The sequence below is a fragment of the Gigantopelta aegis genome, chromosome 8, assembly GCF_016097555.1.
Source record: "Gigantopelta aegis isolate Gae_Host chromosome 8, Gae_host_genome, whole genome shotgun sequence".
Lineage (NCBI taxonomy): Eukaryota > Metazoa > Mollusca > Gastropoda > Neomphalida > Peltospiridae > Gigantopelta > Gigantopelta aegis.
In genome coordinates, this window is record NC_054706.1 from 23,725,467 (window position 1) to 23,749,272 (window position 23,806).

At 37.4% G+C, this 23,806-nt stretch overlaps 1 protein-coding gene across 4 annotated transcripts in view; it reads right to left on the minus strand.

Annotated features, from left to right (window-relative positions):
• Positions 1–23,806, minus strand: part of LOC121379047 (heparan-alpha-glucosaminide N-acetyltransferase-like) — a 55,703-nt gene that overhangs the window by 6,964 nt on the left and 24,933 nt on the right. For all 4 annotated transcript variants that reach the window (XM_041507493.1, XM_041507494.1, XM_041507492.1 and 1 more), the window contains 7 exons: positions 22,498–22,605; positions 18,368–18,522; positions 16,842–16,954; positions 11,693–11,814; positions 7,816–7,942; positions 6,311–6,397; positions 2,008–2,082 (listed from right to left, as the gene is read on the minus strand). In XM_041507493.1, the coding sequence (XP_041363427.1) occupies positions 2,008–2,082; positions 6,311–6,397; positions 7,816–7,942; positions 11,693–11,814; positions 16,842–16,954; positions 18,368–18,522; positions 22,498–22,605 (787 nt within the window). The remainder of the gene's footprint in view (positions 1–2,007; positions 2,083–6,310; positions 6,398–7,815; positions 7,943–11,692; positions 11,815–16,841; positions 16,955–18,367; positions 18,523–22,497; positions 22,606–23,806) is intronic.

A 23,806-nucleotide genomic window follows, 5' to 3' on the forward strand; every position in this document is an offset into this window, starting at 1 on the left:
TAAATAACTTGTAGTAAATTTCATAGTATGAAAAAAGCCGTTCCCTGTGGGACGGGCGGACTATAGATCTGACTATTCTGTACAGGTTTTAGATAAAAATCTGAATGGCAATACTCACCTGAAACATATTTCTTAAAACTACATTCTAAAGGTCCATTCAACAATTATGTAACACTCTAGGTAAGGAAGGGGTATCATGGGAAGGAAGGAAGGAAATGTTTTATTTAACGACGCACTCAACACATTTTATTTACAGTTATATGGCGTTATATTGAGAGAGGAAACCCGCTGTCGCCACTTCATAGGCTACTCTTTTTGATTAGCAGCATGGGATCTTTTATATGCACCATCCCATTGACAGGATAGCACATACCACAGCCTTTGATGTACCAATTGTGGTGCACTGAGGGGGATTGATCCCAAACCGACCATGAATCAAGTGAGCGCTTTACCACTGGGCTACGCCTCGCCCCTACCGGGTATCATGGGATGTGTTATATTACAAGGGAGGGAGGGGATCCTTTTCAGGAATTATGCAACATTTACAAAACAATTGTCTCATGTTTATTTACAAAGTAAAATGCTGCCATTTACTGCTATTTTATTCTTTAAAAAATGTTTAAAAAAAAGAAAATCTACTCTTTATTACCAAACAACACAAACATAAATACACACACACAGAAAATCCAACAATATTTGTCAAATTATGTCATAATGACAGAGAAATTGAAGTGGATGGCTGGGTACTGATGAGTGTTACATAATGTGAGAGTGTGTAGTGGTCTTAGTTATACAAAACATTGCACTGGGGGAGGGGTATCAAAAATGCTAAATTTTGAAATATGTAGTTGTCAAACAGCTCCTAACCTGGGGTTGAATTTTTTTTTTTTTTAACCACTATCCCAAATGATGTAAGACGTAAGAATATGTGATGCGATGTTTTTTTGAATGAAAATGATGTAAAATGTGAATGACATCATTTTGGATATCCTTACATGAAAATTTACATCTTATTTTGAAAGTTATAAAATTCTCAAAGTATGTGATCTGAAAAACATCAAACACTTTGATTACACTGATTATCCTAGCTATGATAAATGTATGACGTTAGTAACAAAAAGGCGATAACACCAGTAAAAATAAAAAGGGAATTCCCCATTTACAAGTTTTGGTCCAGGGCCTGTGCTTATAAAACGTTCAGAGTCCAGACTCAATCTCAAATGACGTCACACGCATACAATGGGTATGGCGTTGTCATAACATTAGTGTCTCAGACTCTATTAGAGTCTCGAGTCTAGACTCTAAACGTTTTATAAGCACCAGGCCAGATCACACATACACATGTATGTGTGATGCAAGATAAATTTATCACACAGTTTGAAAATGTCCTTATCACTATAGTAAGACTAACAGGTATGTAATAAATGTAGTTATTAATTAATCAGTCCCTCAAATACCAAAATACATCGATTTGATTGTGTATAGTGGAAAGTGTTTCTCTGATCAAGACTCGTAAAAGAAGAAAACAACTCACCCAATGACAGGTGGCCACACACACAGGAAGGAAATGTTTTATTTAACAACGCACTCAACACATTATATTTATGGTTATATGGCGTCAGACATATGGTTAAGGACCACACAGATATTGAAAGAAGAAACTTGCTGTCGCCACTTCATGGGCTACTCTTTTCGATTAGCAGCAAGGGATCTTTTTATATGCACCATCCCACAGACAGGATAGTACACACCACGGCCTTTATTACACCAGTTGTGGAGCATTGGCTGGAACGAGAAATAGCCAAATGGGTCCACTGACGGGGATTGATTCCAAACCGACAGTGCATCAAGCGAGCGGTTTACCACTAGGCTACGTCTCGCCCCCTCTGATCAAGACTCATAAAAGAAGAAAACAACTGACCCAGTGACAGGTGGCCACACACACAGACTGAGAATGATAACAAATCATTTTCTTAGCAATTTGACCACAGCTGCCTGGTAACTCACCAGCACTATTCCCCAGATGGCAAACCGTTTGATTCGCTGCACCCAGTCTTTGAAGACAAACAAAATCTTGCCTGCCTGAAAAGTAATCAAACATATTTATTGCCTCACTAATCTATAGTAACTAAAAAATACCAGTAGTTACATGCATTTCTAGAACTTTAATGATGTATTTGTGTTAATTCTGACATGTAACAGTGAGAAAGAAAAAATAAATGTTTTATTTAACGATGCACTCAACACATTTTATTTACGGTTATATGGCGTCAGACATATGGTTACGGAACACACATATATTAAGAGGAAACCCACTGTCGCCACTTCATGGGCTACTCTTTTCGACTAGCAGCAAGGGATCTTTTATATGCACCATCACACAGACAGGGTAGTACATACCACAGCCTTTGATATACCAGTCGTGGTACACTGGCTGGAACGAGAAATAGCCCAATGGGCCCACCGACGGGGATCGATCCTACACTGACCGCGCATCAAGCGAGCGCTGTACCACTGGGCTACATCCCGCCTCCCTGTAACAGTCAGAGAAGCTCTGCTACATTGTCCCGTTAACAGCAAGAGATCTTTTATATGCTTCCCTTCCCCCAGACAAGACAGCACATACCACAGTCTACGATAAACCAGTTGAAGTGCACTGGCTGGGATGGGGGGGGGGAAGCCAGTGAGTCTGCAGAGTTGGTTTGATCTTATGACCCAAGCACCTCAGGCGAGTGCTCTACCAACTGACCTAAATCCCCCACCCCCTTCCAAACGGCCTCGGTGGCGTCGTGGCAGGCCATCGGTCTACAGGCTGGTAGGTACTGGGTTCGGATCCCAGTCGAGACATGGGATTTTTAATCCAGATACCGACTCCAAACCCTGAGTGAGTGCTCCGCAAGGCTCAATGGGTAGGTGTAAACCACTTGCACCGACCAGTGATCCATAACTGGTTCAACTAAGGCCATGGTTTGTGCTATCCTGCCTGTGGGAAGCGCAAATAAAAGATCCCTTGCTGCTAATCGGAAGAGTAGCCCATGTAGTGGCGACAGCGGGTTTCCTCTCAAAATCTGTGTGGTCTTTAACCATATGTCTGACGCCATATAACCGTAAATAAAATGTGTTGAGTGCGTCGTTAAATAAAATAAAAATTCTTTCCCACCCCCTCCAACCCCAACAAAAGGACAAGCTGTAGGTGTTTTGTATTCTTTGACATGTGGCATTCATTATGTTAGCCATAAGCATATCAGGCTGGAGCAAATCCTCAAATTCAGGCAAAAAAGATAAAGAGATATTCGGGCTGAAAACCTTTTCGCCATGTATTTCTTTCCATTATTCTACTCACAATATTAGTTGTAATACATGAAAAAATGTGTAGCGATTCATTTGCAACCCTATATAGCCATTTGGCTGTAAGGCTAATATGAATAAATTTTGTTATCCAGATTCTGGCATTTTCGTATAATTCGGGCAAACATCAGCCTTATTTGTGTATTTGTTCAATTAAGGGCCATAACTCTGTCAAAAATAGGTAAATTACCATGAAAGTCTTAACAGTATATTGTAAAGCTACACACAAAATATCAGGGGCCCTATTTTCGAAGCCATCTTAGCGCTACGAAATCGTAAAACCGTCGTAGGTTGTGACGTCACTACAGCGCACGCCATAGTGACGTCATAGCTTACGATGATTTCACGATTTCGTAGGCTAAGATAGCTTCGAAAATATGGGCCCAGCTCAATATCTCGAGGCAAAGCGAAATAGGTCCGGGAAATCTACACATGGGACAGACAGAAGGACGGAGGCAAAACCTATAGTCCTCTACTGGTCCAACTCGATATTTTTTGCTGTAATTAATAATAGTTTAGTTTCTTTTAGAATTTTGACATACTATATGTAATTATTTGCATATATTTTAATTTACATGCTTGCTGCTGTTCAGTATATAATTTATGCAGGTGTAGCTGTGAGCCCGTGTACAATGTTCAGTATATAATTTGTGCAGGTGTAGCTGTGTGTACACTGCTCACTGTATTATTTGTGTGAGCCTCTGTACACTGTTCAGTATATTATTAATGCAGGTGTACATTATAGGTGTGAGCCTGTGTACACTGTTCAATATATTATTTATGTAGATGTAGATGTAGATGTGAGCCTGTATACACTGTTCAGTATATTATTTATGTAGATGTAGATGTGAGCCTGTGTACTGTTCAGTATATTATGTATGCAGGTGTAGGTGTGAGCCTGTGTACACTGTTCAGTATATTATTTATGCAGGTGTAGGTGTGAGCCTGTGTACACTGTTCAATATATTATGTATGCAGGTGTAGGTGTGAGTCAGTGTACACTGTTCAGTATATTATGTATGCAGGTGTAGGTGTGAGCCTGTGTACTGTTCAGTATATTATGTATGCAGGTGTAGGTGTGAGTCAGTGTACACTGTTCAGTATATTATGTCTGCAGGTGTAGGTGTGAGCCTGTGTACTGTTCAGTATATTATGTATGCAGGTGTAGGTGTGAGCCTGTGTACACTGTTCAATATATTATGTATGCAGGTGTAGGTGTGAGCCTGTATACACTGTTCAGTATATTATTTATGTAGATGTAGATGTGAGCCTGTGTACTGTTCAGTATATTATGTATGCAGGTGTAGGTGTGAGCCTGTATACACTGTTCAGTATATTATTTATGTAGATGTAGATGTGAGCCTGTGTACTGTTCAGTATATTATTTATGCAGGTGTAGGTGTGAGTCAGTGTACATTGTTCAATATATTATGTATGCAGGTGTAGGTGTGAGCCTGTGTACACTGTTCAGTATATTATGTATGCAGGTGTAGGTGTGAGCCTGTGTACACTGTTCAGTATATTATGTATGCAGGTGTAGGTGTGAGTCAGTGTACACTGTTCAATATATTATGTATGCAGGTGTAGCTGTATGTACTGTTCAGTATATTATTTGTGCAGGTGTAGCTGTGTGTACACTGTTCAGTATATTATGTATGCAGGTGTAGGTGTGAGCCTGTGTACACTGTTCAGTATATTATGTATGCAGGTGTAGGTGTGAGCCTGTGTACACTGTTCAGTATATTATGTATGCAGGTGTAGGTGTGAGCCTGTATACACTGTTCAGTATATTATTTATGTAGATGTAGATGTGAGCCTGTGTACTGTTCAGTATATTATTTATGCAGGTGTAGGTGTGAGTCAGTGTACATTGTTCAATATATTATGTATGCAGGTGTAGCTGTATGTACTGTTCAGTATATTATTTGTGCAGGTGTAGCTGTGTGTACACTGTTCAGTATATTATGTATGCAGGTGTAGGTGTGAGCCTGTGTACACTGTTCAGTATATTATGTATGCAGGTGTAGGTGTGAGCCTGTGTACACTGTTCAGTATATTATGTATGCAGGTGTAGGTGTGAGCCTGTATACACTGTTCAGTATATTATTTATGTAGATGTAGATGTGAGCCTGTGTACTGTTCAGTATATTATTTATGCAGGTGTAGGTGTGAGTCAGTGTACACTGTTCAATATATTATGTATGCAGGTGTAGCTGTATGTACTGTTCAGTATATTATTTGTGCAGGTGTAGCTGTGTGTACACTGTTCAGTATATTATGTATGCAGGTGTAGGTGTGAGCCTGTGTACACTGTTCAGTATATTATGTATGCAGGTGTAGGTGTGAGCCTGTGTACACTGTTCAGTATATTATTTGTGCAGGTGTAGCTGTGTGTACACTGTTCAGTATATTATGTATGCAGGTGTAGGTGTGAGCCTGTGTACACTGTTCAGTATATTATTTGTGCAGGTGTAGCTGTGTGTACACTGTTCAGTATATTATGTCTGCAGGTGTAGGTGTGAGCCTATGTACACTGTTCAGTATATTATTTGTGCAGGTGTAGCTGTGTGTACACTGTTCAGTATATTATGTCTGCAGGTGTAGGTGTGAGCCTGTGTACACTGTTCAGTATATTATTTATGCAGGTGTAGGTGTGAGCCTGTGTACACTGTTCAGTATATTATGTGTGCAGGTGTAGGTGTGAGACAGTGTACACTGTTCAGTATATTATGTATGCAGGTGTAGGTGTGAGCCGGTGTACACTGTTCAGTATATTATTTGTGCAGGTGTAGCTGTTTGTACACTGTTCAGTATATTATGTATGCAGGTGTAGGTGTGAGCCTGTGTACACTGTTCAGTATATTATTTATGTAGGTGTAGGTGTAGGTGTGAGCCTGTGTACACTGTTCAGTATATTATTTATGTAGGTGTAGGTGTGAACCTGTGTACACTGTGAACCTACCTGAAGGCCCAGAAAGCACATGAAACAGGACATCAGTGTTCCAAGAAGACCTTCTGGGTCGTGGGGTACAGGGGTGTGATATATTTCCTACAATGACAAAACAGTTACATGTTTACAGTTACAGGTATGAAACAGGACATCAGTGTTCCAAGAAGACCTTCTGGGTCGTGGGGTACAGGGGTGTGATATATTTCCTACAATGACAAAACAGTCACACGTTTACAGTTACAGGTATGAAACGGGACGTTAGTGTTCCAAGAAGACCCTCTAGCTCATGGGGTACAGGGGTGTGATATATTTCCTACAATGACAAAACAGTCACACGTTTACAGTTACAGGTATGAAACAGGACGTTAGTGTTCCAAGAAGACCCTCTAGCTCATGGGGTACAGGGGTGTGATATATTTCCTACAATGACAAAACACCACACATTTACAGTTTTGAAGAACACTGAACACAAATAATATTTTTCTACTTCAGTGTATTCTATATTAGATGATAGTTAACAATGTGAGTAAATTTGTTACATGTATTCATTGGTGATGAGGACAACCATTTTACATCAACTAAGGCAAACATGTTACATTAACTAACTAGGAAAATGATATGACTTCACATTTAGATCTATGTGAAAATTCGGGCTGGAGTTGTTAAATCACATAACTGATTCATTTATCAATCTGAATGCAAAAAACCCATTATTAATTTGTTTACACAGCCAAACCCCGCCATGAAAACAACTGAGGGGAGTGATTAACTTTTGATAGAGCAGTTAATAACACATGTCCTGTCATTGGTGATAAATATGAGTGTGTTTGTTGTAAAAAAAATTAGTTTCATCTGGGCCAAAAAGGTATGCAATTTTATTTCATCTAGCTAGTACCAGTCAAATACATGTAGCCTTGTGTACTCAAATTACTAACATTTTGTGCAGAACTAGGATAGCCATAGGCACTACCTATTATCTTCGAAATGAGCAGCTTCACCCGCATTTTTTTCTTTCTTATTTGCTGTAAGTGTGAGGGGTGGTAGTATTTATATCAGTAGTGTATATGTTGATTAATACGCTGCAGGTACTACTACTGTCGTCTATGGGATTTGATTTGGTGGTATACACCCTAAATTAGATTTGATCTAGTCTCAGGGGATGTATGGGGAACCAGAATGATAGTTCCCCTTAAATGGTGAGGTCAGGATATCTTATCCTTTATCAAAAATGTGTATTTATGTCAGTCCACCGATAGACTGTTTTTATTATTATGCTTAATACTCAACAAACAAACAAAGGATGCCAGGTGGGTGCAGGGAAGTACACAGACACTGCACCCATTCATAAGACATCTCAAAAAGACGAAAGACAGAGAAAACTGACAGAACAGGGTCTAAACAGACTGAAACAGAAACAGAAACCTTACTTCAGACGTGCTATGTTGGTAGATATGGTCATGACCAAAAAACTGACAGTAGAGGATCTAAACAGATTGAAAGAGAAACAGAAATCTTACTTCAGCCGTGTTATGCTGGTAGATATGGGCATCACCAAAAACCTGACGATCGATATAACCAGCTGCTCCACCGGTACAGTTCGGGTATTGTCCGTGATCCGCCATACCTCCCGGGCTGAGATAACCACTGTAAAAAGTATACACACAGAAGTAAAGCAAAGGAAGGAATTGTTTTTAGATTCTCATCACAGCATACATCAATTTCTGCAAACTGCTATTTTGTTTTTTACTATAATTTTTGTTTGTTGTTCTGTGAAATGCTGCACATGCATAAAAGATTGCTTGCTTCTTATCAAAAAGAGTAGCCCATGGAGTGGCAGCAGCAAGTTTTCTCTTTGATTCTTAACCACATAACCCTAATTAAAATGTGTTCAGTGCATCCTTAAATAATGTATGGGCCAGACAAAGGCCAGTGGTAAAGTGCTCGCTTGATGTGTGGTCGGTTTGGGATCGATCCCCGTCGGTGGGCCCATTGGGCTATTTCTCATTCCAACCAGTGCATCACAACTGGTATATCAAAGGCTGTGGTACATGTATGTGCTATCCTGTCTGTGGGATGGTACATATAAAAGATCCCTTGCTACTAATGAAAAAATATAGCGGGCTTAAGAATATACACGTTAGCCAAAATTACCAAATGTTTCACATCCAATAACTGTTGATCATTAATCAATGTGCTCTAGTGGTATGGTTAAACAAATCAAACTTTAACTTTAAATAAAAAATTCCTGTATATAAATCAGTTTTATTCAATATCCAAATCAGAGTTATGTCTTCTTTCTGATCTGATGATGCTACATTGATGCACAATATTGCATTTAACTATCAAAATGTAACTGAAAGACAATTTTGTTGGGCAGTGTTAAAAAAGAAGAAACAAAGAGTTGCACTATAGTGTTTCACCATTTCACACAGTTTGCCCAATATAATTTTTTGTGTGCATAATATGGGGCATCTTTTACAGTGTATTCAGGGTTTTATTACCTATGTTTCCAGACTCTGATAATCGGCATCATTCCCCACCATTCCCCAAAGGCTATGTCATTTTTTATTCCCAATTTTGGAGTAAAAAATTCACAATCAATATAAATACTACAAATTTTTTATTATTATATAAAGGCACATTTTGAAAACAATACATAAGACTAGATATTAATTTGACTAAATACAAGTACCGATATATGTAAAGTATTAGTCTTTTCGATTCTAAGATATTTTTTAAATGAAACTGAAAACACTGCTAAAATTCCCAAAGTCATGGGAGTCAAGTCAGATTTTAGAAATAAACCCCTGGTATTAATGTATTACATGTATTAAAAAACCTACCAACAGATTTGTCTGATGAAGGAAACTTACAACATGTGATGATAGTAATAATTGCACATCTTTATTAAAATTCTACTTTTGGTTGTATTGCTATCCATTAGGACACAAAACTGTAGGATGTGAAGGTAAGATATTGCTTCAATTAATGAATGTTTAATGACATGCTAGCATGAAAGATGTAACAGATTTAAATTTAGGGACTAGCTGTCCTGAGTTTCATTGTTTTCGACTAACAGAGCCATTTTAGCAATTAAAATTACATATTAAATACATTTTCCTGTTATAGGATATCAGTGTATATATAGGGAATAACTGGTTACCGTCTTAAGATATCAGCTTTATCCTGTGAAGGTTAGAATGGCGAATGCAGTGAGGCTCTGCCAAGCTGCTTTCGCCATTTGACCTGAGCAGGATAAAGCCGATATCTTAAGACAGTAACCAGTTATTTCTTTTATCCTGCAATCCTACGGAATAGTCGGAAAATCATTATTTATTCCATTTTTTTGGTAAGCAAATTGAGTAGTCAACCTAGCATGGCTTTTGCCGTATGACGTCATACAAGATACATGACATCATTTTTGTAACATTCTGTCACATTCAAAAAGCGTTTCTAAACTCTAATTCATAATAAATATATAAGTTTTGTATTGTTATCGCAAAACTAAAAGTTATTTGTATTTACTGTACTTAAACAAATGATTTAAAGAGTATGTTTATTGAAAATCTAGTCTGAAACACTCGCAATCTAATTAAAATTAGCTCCACTATTACATGTGGATCTAACAGCAGCCAGTTGGAGCTCATGTCCACCAATCAAAACCTTACTTGCAGAATCATGCCAGTGATTTAAAAATAATTTGAAAACATTTCGAATTATCCTGAGGGTATACGACATGTTTTGTGTGAATTACAAATGCCTTATTTAGACCAGTAGAACTAATTTTAATCAGATTGCTAACAACACTGCATAGACTCCAATGTCCAGGTAACATTTCGTCTGTAAATAATAATTTAAATATTGACCAATCACACTTCGCCTTTTATAACGTTATTTGGGAGCATACAAATTCTAAAAATATCGGGCGAGTCTACATGTATTTTAGTGGCCGCAGTACAGCGAACCATACCAATACGTACAGGATGGGTTATCAGTCTTCAATTTCACATTACAAATTATTTATTTATTAAAAAAAACAAAACCCAACTAAATCAGTCTTCAGTTTTAAGGCATCTGTAATTCACACGAAACTTGTCGTATACCCTCAGGATAATTCGAATGTTTTCAAATTATTTTTAAATCACTGGCATGATTCTGCAAGTAAGGTTTTGATTGGTGGACATGAGCTCCAACTGGCTGCTGTTAGATCCAAATGTAATAGTGGAGCTAATTTTAATTAGACTGAAACACTCGAGTCGAGTTGGGCTTACGTCACGTGACCTATATTTTTGGCCAGTGACAAAAATACACATGTATAGACATTTATCTAGTCATATCTTGCCATACAGTGTATACAGTGATTGCGGGATAAATAAATATATATATATATATCCAATGTCTTTGCAATCATACGCTAATGTTTGTAGCAGTCACTGTTCCTTTTACTTTGTAATATAAATATATATAAAAGAAATTATGTAATTACAAAATTATTGAAACGATGAAAACACATTATTTATACAGAAGCGTATATTAAAAAAAAAGAAGAAAGAGTTTAATATGTAATTTTGGTATCAAAACGTATCTGTTAATCATAATCATTTTATTATGGCGGCAAACTCAGGATGATCCCTTTAATCAGTGGCTGGTCTTCACCAAGAAAGTTGAGTGATCATTCCCTCTCCTCTCCACACATGCCTGGAAAGTCTTAGGATAGTGATCATTCCCTCTCCCCTCCACACTTGCCTGGAAAGTCTTAGGAGTGTGATCATTCCCTCTCCCCTCCACACTTGCCTGGAAAGTCTTAGGAGAGTGATCATTCCCTCTCCTCTCCACACATGTCTGGAAAGTCTTAGGAGAGTGATCATTCCCTCTCCTCTCCACACTTGCCTGGAAAGTCTTAGGAGTGTGATCATTCCCTCTCCTCTCCACACTTGCCTGGAAAGTCTTAGGATAGTGATCATTCCCTCTCCTCTCCACACTTGCCTGGAAAGTCTTAGGATAGTGATCATTCCCTCTCCCCTCTACACTTGCTTGGAATGTCTTAGGAGAGTGATCATTCCCTCTCCTCTCCACACTTGCCTGGAAAGTCTTAGGAGTGCAACCAACTGATCACCTTGCCAAACTGTTTAATGCATTTTATTTGAAACTTCACGTGATTGCTTGCCTAACGAATTTGCTTAGAAAATCTGTTACCAAATATTAAGTTTCATTTAGCCAAGCAGCAAAAATGGTGGTAAATCCATAAATGACAGACAATTTTCGAATTAGCTTTTTGGTGAATCAGTAATGAAATATATTCGCCAAATTCAAGTTTAATTTGCATTTGGCAATTTGGTGAGTGACACCTTAAACTATGTTAATTACATCTAAAAGAACATAAGACTCTATTACGTGGGACAGCCTGGCACTTTGAGACCGAACGTGATGCCAATCCACACAATGACCATCACGATGTTGATGATCCACTCCACCCAGTAGTCAAACACGTCTCTCACTGGCGACCACCACCGGTGCTGCAACACAAACACAAAATAATTCAATATTTTATAACTTATAGGCGACCACCACCGGTGCTGCAACACAAACACAAAATAATTCAATATTTTATAACTTATCGGCGATCACCACCGGTGCTGCAACTCACACAAAATAATTCAATACTGTAAATCATGAAATTAATGAGAGCAAGTAATTAGAAAGAAAGAAAGAAATGTTTTATTTAACGACGCACTCAACACATTTTATTTACGGTTATATGGCGTCAGACATATGGTTAAGGACCACACAGATTTTGAGAGGAAACCCGCTGTCGCCACTACATAGGCTACTCTTCCGCTTAGCAGCAAGGGATCTTTTATTTGCACTTCCCACAGGCAGGATAGCATAAACCATGGCCTTTGTTGAACCAGTTATGGATCACTGGTCGGTGCAAGTAGTTTACACCTACCCATTGAGCCTTGCGGAGCACTCACTCAGGGTTTGGAGTCAGTATCTGGATTAAAAATCCCATGCCTCGACTGGGATCCGAACCCAGTACCTACCAGCCTGTAGACCGATGGCCTACCACGACGCCACCGAGGCCGGTTGCAAGTAATTAATGCGAAAAATGCGGCGAACACATCGATGCAATAATAACTTGACGCATTTTGTTTAGTCTCATTCCCAATACAAAAAATGTGCAGGATTTTACTATAATACTTCTAAATAAAATAAAACAAAATACAAAAACTATTTTTGTTAAACGTCTTTTTGTGAATACTTCAAGAATCTTTCTTTTGTTTCGATGTTGCCATGCTATTTTCGCTTTCCTGGAATATCATAGCGGTTATATAATACAGTGATGTTCCAAATGTTTTGTTTTTAAAAAGCTCATTTTGCGATGTGAGTATTTTTCAAATTTTCTTACACTTCTGGATTACTGTATACATTTAAACTGTTTTGAACATTTGTAAAATTATAATCAACAAATTTTATTACTAAATATATTCCTTTAAAAATGAAACAGTAGAAAATAATATAACCGTAACCAACAATCCGTGCGTATTTCTTCAAACCATTTGGCTCGATTCTATACATGGCATTTAATTTAGACTGGTCGCAAGTTGTCACTGTTGCAATATATCGCATTTGTTAACGTCTGTTGCTGTGCTGCACATCAAGTGTATAAAATCAGTCTAAAACATTTGTTAGAATAATACGTCTGCGTTCGCATGAAATATTGTTCCCTGTAATAGCGACCCGTTTACCTTTTATTCCTACTGGTGGATTAATTAGAAGCAATCACCACACAAAAGTGCGAGGCATACCCTTAACAATAAGGTGTAGTTATACTAATTACACTACTTTAAGTAATTAGGGCTTACTGGTCTACCCACCATGCGATTAGCTTCAGGTTATGTAGTAGCTGTGAAAACAACTATTGACTTCTTTTAACATGAAAGATGAAGCCCAAACAATATAATAACAACATAACTGTAGTTTTTATGTGATGTGGACTTTTGCCCGATGCATTAATAAAAATAAGCATTTTTGTTCGCTCATGTACGGACGCAATAATATCATGACGTATTAATTACATGATTTACAGTATTTTATAACTTATTGGCGACCACCTCCAGTGCTGCAACACAAACACAAAATAATTCAATATTTTATAACTTATTGGCGCCCACCACCGGTGCTGCATCACAAACACAAAACAATTCAATATTTTATAACTTATTGGCGACCACTGCTGGTGCTGCAACACAAACACAAAATAATTCAATATTTTATAACTTATTGGCCATCACCTCCGGTGCTGCATCACAAACACAAAATTATTCAATATTTTATAACTTATTGGCCATCACCTCCGGTGCTGCATCACAAACACAAAATTATTCAATATTTTATAACTTATTGGCCATCACCTCCGGTGCTGCATCACAAACACAAAATTATTCAATATTTTATAACTTATTGGCCATCACCGCCGGTGCTGCAACAAAAACACAAAATAATTCAATATTTTATAACTTATTGGCCATCACCTCCGGTGCTGCATCACAAACACAAAATAATTCAATATTTTATAACTTATTGGCGATCACCGCCGGTGCTGCAACAAAAACACAAAATAATTCAATATTTTATAACTTATTGGCGACCACCATCCAAATAATTCAATACTATGGAATTTACTATGTTATTTATTTCTAAGCTGATTAGGGTTTGTTTTGTTATTTACTATGTTATTTATTTCTAAGCTGATTAGGGTTTGTTTTGTTATTTACTATGTTATTTATTTCTAAGCTGATTAGGGTTTGTTTTGTTATTTACTATGTTATTTATTTCTAAGCTGATTAGGGTTTGTTTTGTTATTTACTATGTTATTTATTTCTAAGCTGATTAGGGTTTGTTTTGTTATTTGCAACATGCTTTTACTTTTCTTCTTACGTGAAACTAAAACTGAAACTATTTTCAAAAAAACATTTTTGTAGGAGGATGGGATGGACTATATGTATAGTATGGACACTAATGGTCTGTTTTGTTTTTATTATGTACCCTCAAATTATTTTCAGGGAGAAAGCCTGATAGCATAAAATTTTATAACATATTGTCAACCACCACCGGTGCCGAAACACAAAACAATTAACTGTATAACTTATACATGTATTTAATTTATAACTTAATCGCAACCACAACCAGTGCAGCAACACAAAATATTTAAATATTTTATAATTTACTAGTGACAAAAACATGTGTTAAAACACAAAATAATTTAATGTTTTATACATGTACTTATGCCATTCTGGTGACCACTGCCAGAACTATAATAAAACACAATTATCAGGAATCACCCTGGATCAAAAATACCTGTAGCCAAAATATTAACTAAATGGAATTTTTATTAGCCATACTGAAAATGCTTTAGCCAAAATTGTTTTACGCAGTACTGTATAGAGTATTTATACATGTATATGAATATGAAAATGCTTCTTTTTCAGCTAATTGTGTACAAAGTGGAATAAATCTGAATAACAAAACCGTATTACCTGATCAAAATCAAAGACAGCAATGGGGGTACGGGCAGTTAATATATTATTTTGATTTTTCAGCAGTGGGGGAAGGGGATGATGCATTATCTTCAGAGTTGGAAGCCAGTACCCCCTACACCTGCCCCCACTTCTAAGGCCTATGACATTAAATTAACAAACATACCGAAATATGGGGATGGGTGGATGTTTATGGAGGGTGTTGTTTTTTCTTTCTTCCTTTTTTCCCCAAATAAAAAGTTGAGAGCTATTTTTTTTTAATATAGAGCTCATTATTTCTTTAAATAGTAATCTTTATGTTAGTTTGAATTTTTTTTTTTTTTCATTTTTACTTTTTTTTAAGTAACCCATCAATTCCCCACCCCCAACAATATCATAATTTGCGCCATGTTGTTACTGTTGATTTCAGCATCGTGTTAAATGCTTGTGATTTCTGCTTGTAAAATACCTAGGCTAAGAATGCTGACTTCACAGTATATTCCATTTATAAAACAAAATAAACCCCCATTAATAAAATTGAAATTTACGGTCTTTTTAAAATCCAGCTAACTTATTAAATGTCATCTCACAGTCTTACAAATTTATATTTAACATTATCTAACAAATATGATTATTGTAAACTAATTTTTTTCAGTGTTCGTTTAAATGCAATTTGTATAAATACTGCATGTTCATTTCCCGCAATCGCGATCTGCATGCATGCTCTCGACCATGGGTACGAAATTAACAAAGACAAAGAAATAAACGAAACTGCAGTTAGGTATTCATTGATGTGAGCAACTATTGTTTTTCTACAAATTTACATCAAGACACGTGATGTATATTCCTGCCAAGAGCTGTCCTCAGTTCAGCCAACGAACGTTCTTCCTAATGTTCGTGAACTATTTGATTGGTGGCCCGTCGTGTCCATTTGGTTTAATGTGAACTGCACAAACCAGTCCTAGAGAACGTTTTCTTTTCGCTCGGTCTGGCTGAACTCAGCCCTTGGGATAGCCTACATGTCTTTCGGCCCTGAACTGGTATATGTATTCAAATTGACACGCATTGTCAGTCTGTTTTTATTACTTTACAAAGTTAAAATAACAAGTTACAGATCTTCCAGACTTTGATTTCATGCATGTTGAATGCATCCTGTTAATTAATAACCATTATTAAAATAAGCAAACATCATTAGGCCTATGCTGTATTCTGGATGACACTGTTTCTTGTTACTGGTCGTGAGATCGCTATTACACTAATTGAATAATTGGTATTATTATTATGTTTGAGGTGTCGGATAGATTATGTAACCGTTTGTTCACATCAGAAGAGAGAAATTTTAGCCACTTGTAAATTTTATAAGCCATTTAAAAAAAAAAATTAGCCAATGGCTAATTTGGCAACCGACAGCGCGAGCCCTGATTATATACTTTAATATTTTACGTATAAAACATACTAAAAATAACAATCATATCAAAATAAAGTTTGACTGGAGAGAAATATTTTGTATTATTTCCAAATTATGTTTAGCTGACTCTGTTCACAAGAACAAAAATAGAAGAAAGGTTGGTTGTGACAAATATCTTAAACTAGCTCAAGTGTCTTCTGGTGAAAATATTGCTAAGTGTGCTCAGTGTTAAAAACTGTCAATTTTGAAATTTCCAACCATGAGGGACCATTAAATACTGTGTCTATAATACACATACTTATTTGTTTTTTAAATCTAATTTTAGAGTGCTCTACCAATAGAGCTAGATTCCAAGTGTTGTCCAAAACAGACAGAATTTACAGCAGCCATAGTCCATACCATCGTCCTACACATTTTTTTGTGTAAATAATTTCAGGTTGGTTTGGTGTAAAAAGAAAAGAAAAAGTGTTTTGGAAATAACAAAAATATACTATTTTTGTGTGCAATTTAGAAAACAATCAGCTCAGAAATAAATAACTTGAAGTAAATTCCATAGTATGAAAAAAGGTGTTCCCTGTGGGACGGACTATAGATAATACTCTAACTAATATCTTACTTGGTTTTCATCTGCCGTTTGCACAAAAAACATGTGGATTGTCGCAATGATTAGATAGGTTCCTCCAAAACGCTGCAACACTCCGGGAATTCGGAATTTAGACAGCTCAACACCTGAAACAAGAAAGGTAATGAATACTGTAGATCCTAAAATTAATGCAATCATAATATTAATGCAAAAATTATGAATTCGTGTTATTGGCATTAATAATATGACACATTTATTTCTAAGTTTTGTCTATGTGCATAGCGTTATTAAAACAAAACAAACAAAGATTAAAATTCTGATATCGCCATTCACAGATGCAGTTGTAATGGTACATGGTATGCTAATGCTTAACCAGATACACATGATGTAAATGATTGCTGCAAAAACATTAGGGACTAAACAGGTTAACTGATGTGTACACAGCCATGTTAGTGACTTGATCTCATTAAAAACTCCTGCAACTCAGATTAAAAAAAAAAATGCAGACTTGTGCTGTTAGGCAAGTAATATTTCAAAGGAAGGCCACTCGCATTAATTTCATGTCGCATTTTAGTCTGCCCACCACCACTCGCATTAATTTAGGGATGCATTAATTTAAGAATCTACAGTATTTGTTTAGCATCACCTCAGCACATTTTAAACTACAGCAATTTCCTGGTTATATCAACACTTGGTCTAGAAAATGAGAGGTAATCAGCTGCACCCGTATAGGCTATTCCTACTACAGCTAAAGTTTGTTTTGTTTAACAACAACACTAGAACACATTGATTAATTACCACCGGAGTTGAGGACTCGATATACCATGACACATACGTACTGCCTGGCTGACCACCGGAGTTGAGGACTCGATATACCATGACACATACGTACTGCCTGGCTGATCACCAGAGTTGAGGACTTGATATACCATGACACATACGTACTGCCTGGCTGACCACCGTATACCATGACACATACATACAGTCTGGCTGACCATCGTATACCACGACACATACATACTGCCTGGCTGATCACCGGAGTTGAGGACTCGATATACCATGACACATACGTACTGCCTGGCTGATCACCGGAGTTGAGGACTCGATATACCATGACACATACGTACTGCCTGGCTGATCACCGGAGTTGAGGACTCGATATACCATGACACATACGTACTGCCTGGCTGATCACCGGAGTTGAGGACTCGATATACCATGACACATACGTACTGCCTGGCTGACCACCAGAGTTGACGACTCGATATACCATGACACATACGTACTGCCTGGCTGACCACCGGAGTTGACGACTCGATATACCATGACACATACGTACTGCCTGGCTGATCACCGGAGTTGACGACTCGATATACCATGACACATACGTACTGCCTGGCTGACCACCGGAGTTGAGGACTCGATATACCATGACACATACGTACTGCCTGGCTGACCACCGTATACCACGACACATACATACCGCCTAGCTGACCACCGTATACCATGACACATACGTACTGCCTGAATAACCATTGTATACCGTGACACATACGTACCATCTGAATAACCACCGGAGTTGAGGAAGAGTCCAAGTCCAAAGAGAATGACAGATCTCTTGAAGATCTTCCAGAACATTCCTTTCTTCGTTGCGCTCCGCTTGACCTGCGAGCTGAAGCTGAACACCATCGATGTGCCCATGATGAACACAAACCTAAACACAGACAAAATTAATGTGGGTTTTTTACATTTTAAATTTAAAAAAATTATTTAACGACAACACTAGAGCAAATTATTGTATGAATCATCAGATACCGGATGTCACACATTTATTTTAAAGGAATCCCACATTATTAATTTTTTCCATTAGCAGAAAGGGATCTTTTATATGCACTTTCCCATAGAGAGGACTGTGACCTTTGATATATACAAGTTGTGGGTCCAAAATGATGAACCACAAATCATGTTATAAGCCAGTGTCAGTGTCAGATATACTGAATTGTTACATACAACTACATTTGTTGACAACAATTTCTGCACCATTGTTTTGGCTCCATATACAATAAATATAACGTATCTTATAATTTCACTTCATATTCATATTTTGCAAATGATACAATTATTAAAATTACAATTATTATAGTACACATAATCTTCCAAAAAACATTTTCAAAAGCAATTTTATGAAGTTGAATAATATATAATTTACCCCATTTCTCCTAAAACCCCAGAGATTTGTTTTCATTTTACATATCAATATATTCTTACATAACATCACTATTAATACATTAAAAGATATTTTCATGTGCGTGTACAGGTGGTTGGTTTTGGGGTTCTAGGGAGCATGACTCCACTCCCTGTAAACACTGCTTGCAACATTCTAGATTCGCCTGCACACGCACCTGTTTTTAAAAAAAAGAGTAAAGTTTGTTTTATTTAACGACGCCACTAGAGCACATTGATTTTTTATCTTATCATCGGCTATTGGACGTCAAACATATGGTCATTCTGAAACTGTTTTTTTAGAGGAAACCCGCTGTCGCCACACAGGCTACTCTTTTATGACAGGCAGCAAGGGATCTTTTATTTGCGCTTCCCACAGGCAGGATAGCACAAATCATGGCCTTTGTTGAACCAGTTATGGATCACTAGTCGGTGCAAGTGGTTTACACCTACCCATTGAGCCTTGCGGAGCACTCACTCACTGTTTTTAAAACTTAAAATGTTAAAATGTATAGAATAAATATAAAGGTTTTTTAAATAAAGCTATATAGACAACCATTTAGGCCTACAGATCAAGACTACGGTAGAATTAACACTCCAGATTGAGATATCAAACATCTAGTATGCGTTAGCAGGGCTAGTTCTGAAACTCGCAATATTCGACAATTGCACATTTTAAACTCAACTGGTGAATTTTATTTTAATTTTATGAAATAATTTTAAGTTGGAAAATAATGGCAGGTTTTTGCCATTTTATAACTTTAATAGATAAGTTAATGAACATGTCTGCACACCCATGCAGTGCTAGCCCTGTGTTAGCATGCAGTGAAAACCACAATAGTAATAGTAACTTTAGTATTATACACAAACAAATTAATTAGGGCCAGTATAGACATTTTGGTAATTCTTTAAAAAAACAAACATTTCTTTTAAGTGACCTCAATTGAATGTGACGTCATAGAAAGTAACACTGTGCTTGTTCTCGATTTTACAATACTTTAACCGGATGCCATTTGTTTTAGGGTGTTTATTATATCAGCAGTGTTCCAGTGGACTTTATTTTCATTTGACATTAATTAAGTACAGTAACTATAAACATATTTAGGTACAGGCATGTGACATTTGTATTGTTGTCAGTTTCAAAGTAGGGTCCTTCCGATCAAGGCAAATCTTAGGGTCTCGAAATCACAATACTCAACTGTACTGGCACTTAATTAATTTTGCTGAGTATAATAATAGAATCCATCATATGTGGTCATAAGGGATTGAAAATGTACACCAAGGTTGTGGAAATTTAGACCCGGAATGAGGCTTGCCAAGTCCAAGGGTTGGAATTTTCACCACCGAGGGTGCACTTTTTCTATCCCACATGACCGCATATGATGGAGTCTTTTTCTCCCATCCATTCGATAAATAAACCATTATTTTACACGAACAAACAAAGATGGCTGAAAAGTAACTTCTTTATTTAACCATTTTATCATAAATAAACTACACTATTATATTTGCCCCGTCTGTTTCATGTGTTAAATATAATTTAACACTACAAATTAACAAGATAGCTTTTATAATAAAGGTTTTAATAACAAAATATTGATCTAAAACTAACCAACTCGCATTGATACGACGTCCTATATCACCAAAGCCATACTATACTCCCCATGTTAAATTCAATGACGTCATAGCCCATGCAAGACATATTTATTCCACATGGGCTGATGTCATGGAATGGGTCTGTCTTGCATGGCTAGGGATGGGAGAAAGATTTATTCCGCATGGGCTGACGTCATGGAACGGGTCTGTCTTGAATGGCTAGGAATGGGTCTGTCTTGAATGGCTAGGGATGGGAGAAAGATTTATTCCACATGGGCTGATGTCATGGAATGGGTCTGTCTTGAATGGCTAGGAATGGGTCTGTCTTGAATGGCTAGGGATGGGAGAAAGATTTATTCCGCATGGGCTGACGTCATGGAATGGGTCTGTCTTGAATGGCTAGGAATGGGTCTGTCTTGAATGGCTAGGGATGGGAGAAAGATTTATTCCGCATGGGCTGATGTCATGGAATGGGTCTGTCTTGCATGGTTAGGGATGGGAGAAATGACAAGGAATGAAACATGCAACCTACCAAGGAAACACGAGATCAGCCACAGTGACACCGTTCCACACAGAGTGATCAAAGAACCAGTAGCCTCCACCACCGTAGTTTACAAAATTCATTATCGTTAAACTCAATCTACACAGGAAGGAAGCATGCTGTTAGACAACTACAGACAAACAGACAGACAGACAGATAGATAGACATCCTATGTATATGAAGCAACAATTACTGTATAGTTTTCAAAAGATAACTGTTCTGTAACAAGAATTGTATAATCTGCAAAAATGCCTGGTATAGTCGCACAATCCAACTGACAGCTATGTTAGCAGACATAAGGCTAGTAGGTTTTGGGTTTGCCTCCTGGCACTGGCTCACACCCATTGCGAGTTAAATTACTCTGTGGGTAGGTGTAAGGCCTCCAAATCAACTTCTCTCTCACTAACCCACTGTCCTGGACAGACAGCCCAGACAGCTGAGGTGTGTGCCCAGGACATTGTGCTTGAACTTATTGGATACAAGCACAAACATAAATATAAAATTTAATGAATGAATGAATGTCAGCGACTATTATAGTACTATTATACAGTACATGTACCTCAGTTAAATGTGTGTGTGTGTGTCACTGTGTGTGGGTTATAGTAAAAAAAAGTGATTTTTAAAATCTAAACATACCCTGGGTATTACTGTATCTTGCATGACTTTTTATTTTTACTACTCCTACCCTTTCTTTAAGTTTTGAACTAATAAAATATATGGTCTCATGAATAATATAGCAACTAATAGAGCGATATAAGCAGATACATAACCAGAAACAAGCAAGAAAGTAAGCAGAGAAAACAAAAAGTCATCCATGCATGAAATTCGAGTTTAATTATGCTAGTAATTATTTTTCATTATTTCCAATATGGAATTAATGATGCCTCCATGGTGTGTGCATTCTGAATCCTGTTCTGTTGTTCTGTATTCTTGGAATTATGTTTAGAGAAATACCTGACATTATACATCAAGCTTCTGTTACAGTTTGAATCAGGTAATATGGCTATGTTAAATGCTCTTAGTACTCCATCTTGTACAGATGTATAGATTTGTAAACAAAATCAAATGTATTTATCAGATTTTAGCAAGAAAGCAAAATGAATACTACTGAAAGCTGATTACACTGAAGAAACAACAACAAACAAAGACAAGCACCCCCCCAAAAAACACACCAAAAACCTAAACAAACCCAAACAAAAAACCCCAAACAAGATGTTAGTACTGGCTGTTACAAACACACGCAAAAACAAATGGCAAAAAGAGATAGTGATGCCACCATGCATGCAAAAAACCATCACAGAGAGCGCATGCATCCTGCAGATGGCAACTCACCATGGAAACACTAGATCTGCTAAATGCAGACCATTCCATTTGGAGTGTTTAAAAAACCAATAATCCCCTGCTCGTAAATTGACAAATATCATTACCAGGATGGAGAGCCTAAAAAAAATAAATCAATGATATATTCTGCATCAACATTTTACTTATACAAGAAGACATCAATGGTCCAATTTGATGTGAAGATCATGCATGTTTGGATGTTTCATAGTCTGTATTTAAGTTCAAAATGAAATTTAAAAAAAAGTTTGTTTAGTTTAACAACACCACTAGAGCACATTGATTTATTAATCATCGGCCATTGGATGTCAAACATATGGTCATTTAAAATGAAATATGCTAAGACTCACATACAAATTGTATACAGTTTTAATCCAGTCTCTAAATTGGAAAGGAAAGGAATGTTTGTCAACACCTAACACAAGATAATTAGCTACTAATTAAGTGTCCAGGTTTCGATCAGTGCAGGGTTCTCCGATGTCAAATCAACCATTGTAGCTGACATTTCTGTCCCAGCCAGATCACCTCAGATTTTACTCGTATACTGGTACTTAATTACAGGAAGGGTTCCAGTATGAAACCCTGTAATCTAAAACAGTTTGACCCAGTTCTCAGTATTCAGGGAAATATGGCCATTTGAAGTTTCCTTTTGATTCAAAGAAACATGTATGTTGTAGAGCTTTAATGGCCTAAATGAAGGGAAGTGATGTGTGACAAAAGTATCTCAAAATGTATCTGAGCTAGCATGATTCTGATTGCAGATTCTGAATTTGCAAGGTCAGGTCAGGTCAAAGGGCGTAACGTGCACATTCAGAGCAAGCTGTTGTAGTGTATGCCCGTCTCTGGTGCAGGTGTCGACTTATGCCGGCTCCTCTGTCCAGGACAGAAAAGGGGGTAGGGTGGGAGGGAGGCAGGACCGTCTGTGCTGGCAAATGCAAGAGAACACCAGCAGCCCGACCAGGGTTGGCAGTGGGCGGGGCCATTTGTGGTGCTATTGAATTTGGAATGTTTATCGAAAGTAACTTGACAAGCTATTTGAATGATTTTGACTTAGATTGCCAAAATATAGCTCTTGTTGGAACCTTGCCTATTGGGGGCCGTCGAGAGTTGTTCTCCCACGGTAACCGTTGCCCCCTATTTTAGCCCTCTGGGAAGCTTGATCGATTGGGTGATCATTTTCTGGTTCTGCACTTAAAAATGGCATGGCCGGTTGTTGGGGGCAACTCATGAGAGTCTTGTTGAAAGCCCTTATAAGGATTTGTATGTAATGGCCCTATAGGGCCAGGAGAATCTGCATGCGAAG